At 36.7% G+C, this 11,678-nt stretch overlaps 1 protein-coding gene across 1 annotated transcript; it reads right to left on the bottom strand.

Annotated features, from left to right (window-relative positions):
* Nucleotides 1-1,600: 1,600 nt before the first annotated feature.
* LOC127444807 (pancreatic secretory granule membrane major glycoprotein GP2-like) lies at nt 1,601-9,865 on the bottom strand. Its single transcript, XM_051704346.1, has 6 exons — nt 9,829-9,865; nt 7,980-8,033; nt 6,154-6,534; nt 6,004-6,060; nt 1,668-1,829; nt 1,601-1,620 (listed from the first exon to the last, which is right to left on the bottom strand). The coding sequence occupies exons 3-6, from the start codon at nt 6,449-6,451 to the stop codon at nt 1,601-1,603; spliced, it is 537 nt and encodes a 178-aa protein (XP_051560306.1). The 5' UTR covers nt 6,452-6,534; nt 7,980-8,033; nt 9,829-9,865.
* Between the last annotated feature and the right edge of the window lie 1,813 nt (nt 9,866-11,678).

The raw sequence follows: 11,678 nt of genomic DNA, 5'->3' as shown, positions 1-11,678 counted from the left end.
TCATTAAGGATATCTCTGTTCAGTTCAGCTTTCCTTCAACACTTACCAGTCCCCCAGCCCCTGCTGCTAAAAAACACCCCCACAGCATGATGCAACTCCCAACATGCTTCACTGATGGGATGGCATTGCACAGGTGATGAGTGGTGCCTGGTTTCCTCCAGACATGACACTTTAAATTTAGGCCAGACTGTTCAATCTTCGTTTCATTAGACCAGAAAATCTTGTTTATCACAGTCTGAGAGATCTTTAGGTGCTTTCATGTGTCGTGCACTGAGGAGAGACTTCCATCTGGCCACTCTGCCATAACGGCCATATTGGTGGAGTGTTACAGTGATGGTTGTCCTTCTACAAGTTTCTTCCATCTCCACACATGATCTATTGAGCTCAACCAGAGTGACCATCGGGTTCTTGGTCACCTCTCTTACCAAGGCCCTTCTCCCCCGATTGCTCAGTTTGGCCGGGCGGCCAGCTCTAGAAAGAGTCCTGGTTGTTCCAAACTTCTTCCATTTAAGAATTATGGAGGCCACTGAGACCTTGGGAACCTTCTGCAGTTCCTTTGACATCATGGCTTGATTTTTCAAGTGACACCTTATATAGACAGGTGTGTACCTTTCCAGTTCATGACCAATCAACTGAATTTGCCATAGGTGGACTCCAATAAAAGTGTAGAAACATCTCAAAGATGATCCAGAGAAATGGGATGCTCCTGAGCTAAATTTCAAGTGTCACTGCATAGGGTCTGAATACTTATGTGAGTTTGATATTTCAGTTTTTTCTTCTTAATAAATTTACAAAGTTATCAAAAATCAGTTTTTTGCTTTGTCATTATGGGGTATGGAGTGTAGATTGATGTTCATTTTTTTTTAAAGAATTTTAGAATAAGGCTGCAAGATAACAAAATGTGATAAATGAAGGGGTCTGAATACTTTCTGAATGCACTGTATAGCTAGATGCTACTATGTTGCCACCATTACATAGTCTTTAATGGTCAGCTTCTGCATATAGATACTGCATCTGTAAGTTGAAAGAGTGGTCTTGACATATCACACTGATCATTAGTTTGATTATAAAAATGCTGGAAGAATCTCTATGATTTAAAATTACATTTGGTTTGGAGTATTGATTTGCAGAGGAACTAGTTTTAGGACATGTTTTGGAATGTCATGCATAAAATCTTCCTACTGCCTGACAGAAAGCTAACTGTGACTCACATGTTTGCCAATCACAAAACTTGGAAGTGGCTGACAATGATATGAGTTTACAGATGGACTACATGTTTTTGTTACAATGGCATGGGAGAGTGTTAGGGAAAGTATTTTAAATTCTGTTTGATGCCACAAGAGCATGTGTAAGCAGCTTTAAACATTGGATCTATCATTAACTATAAACACAAACTCATATTGACTGAATGCTACAGATCTGCTCTAATCACTTCACACAGTAATTACCTGCACAGTATGCCATATTGCAGAAAGTTGGAGTAACATACTCATAGACATAATAATTGCCTGGACAGGCTTTGACTCTAATGGGGTTGGACTTGAAATAGCAGCAGTAACCGCCTGCACGACTGCAGACATCTCGTGTGACGACTCCATCTTCAACTTTCGGGTGCCCCCCCTTTAGCCACAGTGGGTACTCAGTGCCACATCTATAGTTCAGAATACATGTATCTGGCATCTGAGCATCCTGGCCCTGAATGAAGAGACGATACCAGCCGACCCAGTTAACATTCTTGTCACACATGTAGTTGTTAATTGAATTGCTGGTGAATCTCCAAGGATCATCCAGCACAGTGTAGTTGTTGCAGGGGTCAAAAGAGAGATCATCTGTAAACAAGATAAGGCAAGTGTATTTATATTTTCACATTTGTATAAAATGTTCATTTAAAGTACTTATATATATATATATATATAAACAGAATACTGTGTGTGTGTATATATATATATATATATATATATATATATATATATATATATATAAATAATATGTATAATGCTGTTTTGCCTCTAAAATATATGTAACTACTTTTTACCTTTTCAATGCTGTTTAGGTTTAAGTCAGTTTTTCACATTTATAGTTTTAAAATATCATGTGGTGCAAACGTTCACCCATAACTTATCTTTTGAAAATCTGTTTAAAATCACTCAAAGTTTTAAACGTTTAATGCAGGGCAGTTCAATCCGTGGCCATCAGACCAAATCCGGCCCACAAATCATTTTTATCTGTCCCTCCATCTAATTTTGATCAAATCGCATTGCAGTCTGATCATAAGAACACTCTGCACAAAACTCAATGGTGAGTTTAACAAAAATCAGCGGTGCACACCAGCATTCAGCAGTGATTTTAAAAACACTCAGCAGCACATGCAACAGCATTCAGTTGTTGTCTGCTAGCACACAGATCTCCCCTTCATTTACCAAAAGCATATTAACCTGTTCAGCTCTTAGGGATTTTTTTTTTTTTTTTTGGAATTCCGCCTGAAACTGACATAATCAAATCTGAAGGCTCCTCTTACCCACATACAGTGAAGTAAATGTAAAATGTTGGTCTCATTTTAAAAGAAACTTAATTATTGTATAATTAATAATGATCAATAATTGTTATTGTGTGTTCAAACTACTGTAATAAACACACAAAAAAAAAATAGCTGCTTTTTGATTTTATTTCTTTGAATTATGTTTTTGAAAGTGCATAACTCAAGCCCTGTATGCTCTTTTTATATATGGCGAGTTTTGTTTGATTCCACTAGATGGCAGCAAATACTGAAAAAAATATTTTTTTTCTCTATCATTTACCATTCGAAAGGTATTACTATGAAACCGAAGGGAGGCAAAGTGGCCATTTAGTGTCTCCAAGGTCCCGGGTTATTCAAAATGCAAAAACAAGCTATTACAAAGAATATTACACCAAAAATCCTACTTTTACTATTTGGTATACATGACAACAACACTTACAAGGATCCCCAAACAGGGAATCTTCTTTTCAAAGACACACAAAATATTAGTAATGGGATAGACGAAAATGAGACCTGAGACATGAAAATACTAAGATGTTTTTATTTATTTATTTATAAATAAACAAATGTATAAACCAATGTAAAATAGTAATATACTGCATGTTTTGCTTTTTGGAGCCATATTGAGATAAATAATAAACTATAAACATTAAAGTGTGTGTCTGCGTGTGTGTCTGCGTGTGTGTCTGCAAGTGCTTCGGCAATATGAAGTGCATCTCACATGAGTGCACGTTACAGGCCTCGTGTTGACGCCCAATTGTGCACAGAATATGATGATGATGATTATCTCAGGCTCTCATTGGTCGGGAGGGAAATATTGACATGTCTATGGACAGCTTAGATCATCAGCTTTCCAATGATATGTGTCTCTTCATTATCCATGGCCGATACCATATTTTGTAGATTTTATGAAAATGACAACCTATGTTTTGCACTACGGTGTTTACAAATATAAAAGATCTTTGCGATTCATTCAGGGATCATTTGAACCTGTTGTTTTATTCCAACAAAATAAACTAAACATACATAATCTGGAGAATGAGAGCTTTTGTTTGATATATGGCTTGTCTATGTTCAACAAATTTGAGCGATATGAAAAATATTCATACTTGATTTTTATCTGTATATTGGCTTCGGAAGTGAGAACTTAAACATTAAAATGCTGCGCGATGTAAAATAAATTAAAAAAAATATGGTTTGTGTGAAAAGTAGGCGGTCTAATCTTTGTAATGATACCACATATGGCTGTTAATGTTCCATCAGGACATGTAAATAGTGAAGGATGATCGTGATAATGTCATTTTCAACCCGGGGGAGGGTTTAAGAGTTGAACAGGTTAAGCCTAAATAGATCGTAGAAACGACTGTACTAATCATCTTGGAATTACTCCAATATGTTTCCTAAAAGCATTGTGTCTTAAGTAGTTCTTGAAAATGGTTGTAGATTTACGAGTAATCTTGAGTAATCGTAGAGCACTTAAGAGCATTGTTAGGACATAGACTAATGCAGACACATGCAGGACAATCACAAAATTACACTTTATATATTTAATACAGTTAAAGGAATATTTCGGGTTAAATACTAGTTACCGGTAAGCTCAAACGACAGCATATGAGACATAAAATTGAATACCACAAAAATCTATTTCGACTTGTCCTCCTTAGTTAAAAAAAAATAATAAAAAAAAATAAATAAATAAATAAAATATTGTACTCTTATTGCATTCTTAACATTAAATATAGCGGACTAAAAAAAGTCCATTGAAAAAAGTGGACTAGGTTCCACAGAAAAACAGTGCGAATTTCAAGTGGACTGAGACCCAATAACAGGTCAAATGAGACCTGAGCCCACTTTCAAGGCCACAGACAGTATGAACATAAAGACAGCTGGGTCTTCTTTCACTTGGTTCACTTAAAGGGGTCTGAGTTTGCTTCTTTTGAAGAAGACTCAAGTGTGAAAACATCCAGTGAATTCCCTCTGTGTCTCCGTGGTGCTTTTATTTTGAGCTACCCATCCAGCTCATAGCAACATGATTGGCCATGTCCATCAATAGTCAATCTGCGTAGGACAGCGTTTCACTGGCCCCCTCAAAACACGTAATAAAATTAGGGGATGTCACACCTATTAACTTTAGGAACAGTATGTGTGTTAGGAATTAAAATTATGTCCACGCCATTCTGTAGGGAAATTTGGTAGTATAAATGCAAATGGTATGGATTAAAGTGTCTGTGTACCTTCATCATAATATGTAAGGAATTTGACAAATGATCAGATAGAAATCTGAATAAAATTTTCCACCATTAAAATTTAATACAACGGCTGCATTTCCTTGCATTGCTTTGGTCCTTTGGCTGTGAGTAGAAAGTTCTGGTTGTTCTGCCGATGTTCTGTACCTCTGTTAAGATTGTGGATAGTTTGTTGCTGGAATGATTAGGCGGCTTTAAAGCGAGGCCTTCTGTACAGAAGACTTGCGACTCACTTCATGTCTGTGGGTCATAGAGCAGAGAAAAGTAGAGCTTCCTCTGAACTTTACGTTCAGAACCTTCCTGGACTCTACGTGTTACGGAACTTGAGGGGTGCCAGAGAAGGCTAAAAGCCACGAGGGCAAGAGCGCGGAGGATAAAGTGAGATGAACAGGAAAAACAAAAAAAGAGTATTCGTCCTAGGCAGGGAAATTTGATATTAAACATTATGGTCTTATCCTAAAAGGTTACCATTCTAGTAATATGACATGAATAAAACAAGATTAAAGATTATAATCATTAATTTGCAGCAAGGATTGTTGTGTACATTTTGGTATAAAAAGGTAGATTCTGTGCATTTTAGAGGGTTAAATCAGCAAAGTATTGTTACTTTGTGTGAAATGTCCCAATGTGTGTATACACTAAGTTATGATCAGAGCATTAGTTGTGTCCCACTGAGTTCCACAGTTCAGATCCAGTGAGTCTGTTCAATCTCACCTTGCCTTGAACAATGACGATAGTCATGTGAGCTTTTATGCTGACCATCACCTCTGCCCTTTAGGGGAGAAGGTCTGAGTGCATCCACAGAACTCTCATTGTTTTCAAGACAGTCAACATTAGCCAGATGTGGGTTTTCATTGGACTCCTTGGCAGAGTATTTAAATTTATGACTTTGAGGAATGTCCGGAGTGACTGCCGGCCTCTAAGTGTGGAAATTAACAATTCCTCTGCCCATAATATCCTACAAAACTGTTGCTGTTGAAAGCTCACCCTTGTCGGAGGCCTACTACACTCATCGATTATAGTAACAGATTAAAGGTGCTGTAAGCGATTTTAGCATTCTGAAGCTTTCACATGACTGAACCATTTTTATACATCGGGAGTATAAAAACCTCGGAGATCTTTCTGGGCGTTGCTTCCAGCAACAGTATGTGTGTGAGTAACATAATTCTGCTTTTATTTTGCTAAAACAACAAGCATTCAGGAAATTAAGCAATAGGCTTAAAAATCATGTTACATTACCAGTTGTGACGTTCACTGGCTTGATCACTGTATAGCTGGAATACTTGCTTCTGACTTCTGAAAGTTTTTAATGAATAGTAATTATTGAATAGAGACAGTCATTGTTTAACAGATATCACACAGACAACTGGCACATGAAAATATAATTACCTGCACAGTACGCTAAGTGGCAGGTAGTTGGTTTAACAAACTCATAGACATAATAATTGCCTGGGCAAGCTTTGACTCTGATGGGATAGGACTTGACATAGCAGCAGTCATTAAAGTTATTACTGCAGACATTTCGGGAGACTACTCCATCACCAACTATTGGGTGTCCACCTCTTAGCCACAGTGGGTAATTAGTGCCACATATGTTGTTTACAACACATGTTTCAGGCATCTGAGCGCTCCAGCCCTGAATGAAGAGACGATACCAGCCGACCCAGTTGACATTCCTGTCACACATGAGGGTGTTATTTGTATTGTTGGTGGATCTCCAAGGATTGTCCAGCACAGTGTAGTTGTAGCAGGGGTCAGAAGAGAGATTGCCTGTTATGAAAACATTGGTAAAACTTTACAATATGGTTCTGTTGGTATATCATTAACTAGCAATAAACAATAAATGTTTGCAGCATTTGTTAATCTTTGTTAACATTAGTTTATAGAAATTCAAATGTTTATTGTTATTTCATGTTAACTAATGTAGTTTACCAATGTTAACAAATGGAACTTTAAACTGTAAAGTTTCCAAAGCATTGAGAAGAAAAAAGATGTTGGTGGCTGTTCTTATTGATTAGACGGACTGGAGAGTTTTGATGGAGGGGACGATTATGTAAGGGTCAATGTACAGTTGTTTTTGCAAAATAAACCCGACAGGGTTATCAGGACTCCGACATGAAACAAAAACTATACATTATCCCACTTATTACACAGACACTAACCAAATAAATAAATAAATAAACAGACATGAAATATTTATATGAATTTGAATTTAAATGATTTTATTAGCTTACATTTTTACATTAGCTTACAGATCACAGAGTGAAACGATAATTAGGAAAAATGACTTGCAATACCCGGATGACTAATCTGATATCACTCAATGCCTAGATGTGTGGTTGTTGTTCTGAAATACCAGACAACTAGATGGCACTATTGACCAATCAGAAGTATTCCAGTATGCCGTACAATAACAGCAAATACATTTGACCTGTTCCTCACACAAAGCTATCATATAACCTCAGAAGTCTTGAAACGTAGCATATGAGTATAATGGAGTACAATAATGATGTGAATGGTGCTTCTGTCATTTTTGGAGCAATGGCTCAACATTCTGGAAAACAGAAGACAGAAAATTATAGGAATTATAGAAAATTATATAGAAAATTATGTTTAGAATAACAGGGCGACGTTTTAGTATTATCTAGGATTTATTATGTATTATATAGAATTATTTGACATTTTGAACAGACTACTTACAGAGGAGAAAGTGTCGTATCACCTAATTTTAGATTCTTTTGTTTGTTTTTTGATATGTGAAAACACTTTTCTTGACAAGTCTTTTTAAATTCCACAGCGACTCTTTAGTCACTCCTTTAGTCATCTTTTCTGTCATAAATTTTTACGAAATATTTTGCTTAATTTTTTTTTTTTTTTTGTCTGTGATATTATTTTACAATCCCATATCTCTTTCATTCTGACTGCTAATAGTCTGTCAGCACTGTTTAATATGTGTTGAATTCTTGCTGATATGCAACTGAATAATGAAAAATGCAAAAAGACAAACATGATACAAATAGGACATGTCAAAATAAAATGACTACCAACATTGTCACAAGAGAAGAAAGGTAATAAGGTAGTAGTAGAAGAGGAGGAATACTATATGTATATACACACACACAAAAACTCCAGCAGCTGTGTTTTCCTATTTTTCTACAGGCATAAAACCTCTCACACACCAATTAAAAGCAACAGGACACAGATTAATGTATTACCACTTGTGACTGACACTGGTGTGACTGTAGAGGTGAAATGAATGCTCGTAACATCTGGGGAAAAAGAATACAAATTAGTAAATAAACTATAAAAAAAGGACATGTAAAACAGCAGTAAACTACTGCACTATTCTACATTATGCCATTTTGTGATGAAAGCAGTGTGAGTAGTGTGTTCACATTGAAAATGCCAAATAAGAAGAGTACTAAGAGTACCTGAATGATGTACTACTTCAACTGAAATACTGGACTGACAAACCAGTTGTAAATAATGGTGATTGTGACAACTAGCAAAACGTCAGTGAAGACAGCACCTTACAAATGTGAGTTGAATGATTTACCATTAACACACGCTGTGTGAATATTTATGTTAAATTAGAAATAAGCAGGGCCATTTCTAAGCGTAGGCGAACTAGGCGGTTGCCTAAGGCCCCACCTGCTGGTGATGTATGTCATCTGAGGGGTGACTGAGGGTATGGCCCAATGCAAGGAAACAATAATAGTGATTATTTATTTAGCCCGGCTCCTAGAGGATATGCATTTATATTGTGCTGCATTTTTTCACAAAAATATATATCTGTTATAATTATTACATAATTAATTAGCTATTCTATAAGCATTTTATTCTATGGTAATCCAATCATTATTAATTGAATGAGAGAGATTTTAGCTATGATATGATTTTATTGTCATTTTAGGTGACTGTGTGCATTATTAGGCCTTGTGTGTATGCTCTTTGTCGTGCTCTGTCTTTGCTCTGTCCTAATTTTACACAGATGGCGAGGGGCACCACATGCCATCGAGATTTAAGAGAAAGCCTCCAGTCCTGGGAAATAGATAATGCCTACCCGTTGTGATGCCTAACTCATTCAGTGTTTGGATTGTTTATTGTGCCTGTAACATGTGGCTCTGCCATAGTCAAAAACCTCAAAGGATTTTAATTGCTTGCTTTGGTATCTTCTGCATAGCGAAAAGAGGAGTGTTTATAACTTATAGCTAACCTGTGACATCTGCACATATGTTCTTTAAAACCAATGATGGGAACTTGATTAATGTTATGGATAACTAATAATTGTTTTCACGAAGGTGGAAACATACCATATTTGTAAAGTGCTTATATGTTTGAATTAAGGGCTTATCAGAATCTTAGAAAGGGTTGTACTGTGACACCTCTGATCAAATTTGCATATGACTATAATTGCTTGTGAACGTTTCTGAATGGTTACTTCACTCCTTTTTTTCTTTTTGTCTTGTGTTTCTTTCTCTTTTGGTTTTCTTCTTTTTCTTCTTTATTTCTAAACTACTGGATCTTACGGCTTGTGATGTCAATTTGAACTGCAGAGAACAATCGGTAAACTCTCTCAGTTGATTGCAAACCTGAGTTAGAGTTTTTAATCCTCAATATTCATATCTGAGGACCCAACTGTTACCCCCATCAGTTGTACAAAGTAACATTTATCTTTAGCAACGCTATCAGAGAGTATATCAGGCTCAACAGCACCGCTATAAAATGGGCCTAACTTGATTGTTTTGGTTGAATGGATCACATGACTGCATCACATGACAACAAATACGTAATCGTTTTCACATACATCCGTTTTCGCAATCCACACTACAACGTGAAGACGGCATTTTCAAATTTATCTACTTGGGAGAGCGTTTTCAAAAAGCTCAGTTTTCCCTGACAAAAACGCAGTCTACGTGTGGCCAAAACTTAGAGAAAATATGCGTTTTCGAACGAAAACATATTAGTGTGGATGTGGCATGAAGCTGAAACTACTGATTCACCCATGTGTTATTTTCATAAAAAACAAAACAAAAAAGCAACAAGCAAACACAACTGACTTACACAGCACAACAGAGATGGTAGTCAACAGTGCTCTGTCAGAAACCCCTGTCATGAAATATGAAGACAAAATTAATTATTCATAAATACATATCATAAATGAAGACTATAAATATTTTTGATTAATTCATATAATAAAATGTATATAAATGTTAATTGATTATATGCATTTTTAATTATAAATCTGAAAGCAGTTATTTGTATTGCAATCTTGACTTTGATAGAAATGATAAGAATAGAATTAGGATTCTATTACATTACAAATAGTAATACAAGACAACAGTGTAAATTGCTAACACACCATTGGATGTAATAAGTTTATCTACTCTCTACCAATTAAAATACAAATGAAGGGAATTATCTTAGATGCAAATTACTTACTTATAAGAGGAGCCATGATCAAATTTGACATTCCACTGTGTAGAATATTTTAGCCACAAAAGATCTGAGAAAAACATACAAACATACTGTCATACTGTTTGGAAACTGGCAACACTGTTGGGGGAGGTGTTTAGAGGAGCATTTAAATGTGAAGACGCTCAAGACTACATGTAAAACATCAACTAGTGTGCAAGCAATACGTGGGCTCGGATGCAATAAACACAAAAAGTTCCACCACTGTCTCTGAAACATCTGCATGACAGACAGTGCGAAACAAATAATGTTCAGTGAAAATTCAAATGAAGATTGCAGTATATGTATTTGTGAACATATCAGATGTTATATATATATATATATATATAAACAGGAACTCATTGCTGGGGTATTTTTTGCCCAATATTTTGAATTTCGGTGGCGTCTGAGCCCCTGTTAATTTCTGACCCTAATTGCAGCCGGTCCCCCTCAAACCTGGGCATGGGTGCAATTGCACATATTGCACCCCTTGTTGCACCTGCCCTACTAATGTGACATTGAAATGTATTATCAATGACTTCATACTTCATTCTATGATTAGAATTCACATGAGGTCAGTAAAAGAAGCTGTTTAATATATGCAGTAGAAAATGTGTCATTTATCTTGTTTACATTCTGAATTCATGGCGTTAATGTGCTAACACGCTATACGCGACAATAATTTGCACCGATTACACTCTGTTATTGAAATTAATGATGACTGATACTACTGCAAAGATTGGTGTATAAAAGAGTGTTAATGGTTAGAATGCACCATTGATAGCTGGTGTTAAGATTAATTTTGGATGATCCAATCACAAGTGGTCAGCACTAAATACAGGAGCTGCACGAGGTGCAAAAGATTTTATGATCATATCATAAAACTCATGGAGGTAGTCAAAAGGTAGTCTTCCTGAGACGGCTGAGGAAGTTTGGAATGAACTGCCACATCCTCACACGGTTCTACACCTGCACTGTAGAGAGCATCCTGACTGGCTGCATCTCCGCCTGGTACGGCAATAGCACAGCCCACAACCGCAAAGCACTGCAAAGGGTGGTGCGAACTGCCAGACACATCATCGGAGGTCAGCTTCCCTCCCTCCAGGACATATATACCAGGCGGTGTGTGAAAAAAGCTCGGAGGATCATCAGAGACTCCAGCCACCCGAGCCATGGGCTGTTCTCACTGCTACCATCAGGCAGGCGGTATCACAGCATCAGGACCCGCACCAGCCGACTCCATGATAGCTTCTTCCCCCAAGCAATCAGACTTCTGAACTCTTGATCTCTCACGATCAAAATACATCAGCACTGCACTTTATTACTCTTATTACTCTTATATCTCCCACCGGACTGTCATAAATTATATTCTCTCTTAACAACACACTGGCAACTTACTAACAACTGACAGCCTGAATGTCAGTACAGTACAATACAACCTACTGTACATTTTATATATA

The sequence above is a fragment of the Myxocyprinus asiaticus genome, chromosome 8 (genome assembly GCF_019703515.2).
Source record: "Myxocyprinus asiaticus isolate MX2 ecotype Aquarium Trade chromosome 8, UBuf_Myxa_2, whole genome shotgun sequence".
Taxonomy (NCBI): domain Eukaryota; kingdom Metazoa; phylum Chordata; class Actinopteri; order Cypriniformes; family Catostomidae; genus Myxocyprinus; species Myxocyprinus asiaticus.
This window is presented reverse-complemented; position numbering and strand designations above follow the sequence as displayed.

Bases quoted from the DNA above. Each gene is read 5' to 3' on its own strand.
- LOC127444807 (XM_051704346.1), bottom strand. From the start codon at position 6,451: ATGTGTGACAGGAATGTCAACTGGGTCGGCTGGTATCGTCTCTTCATT. The intron at 1,830-6,003 runs GTAATGTAACAT...TCTTGTTTACAG, and splicing joins GCCAGTGAACGTCACAACTG to ATGATCTCTCTTTTGACCCC. The intron at 1,621-1,667 runs GTATTCTGAACT...CTGTGGCTAAAG, and splicing joins TGCTCAGATGCCAGATACAT to GGGGGGCACCCGAAAGTTGA.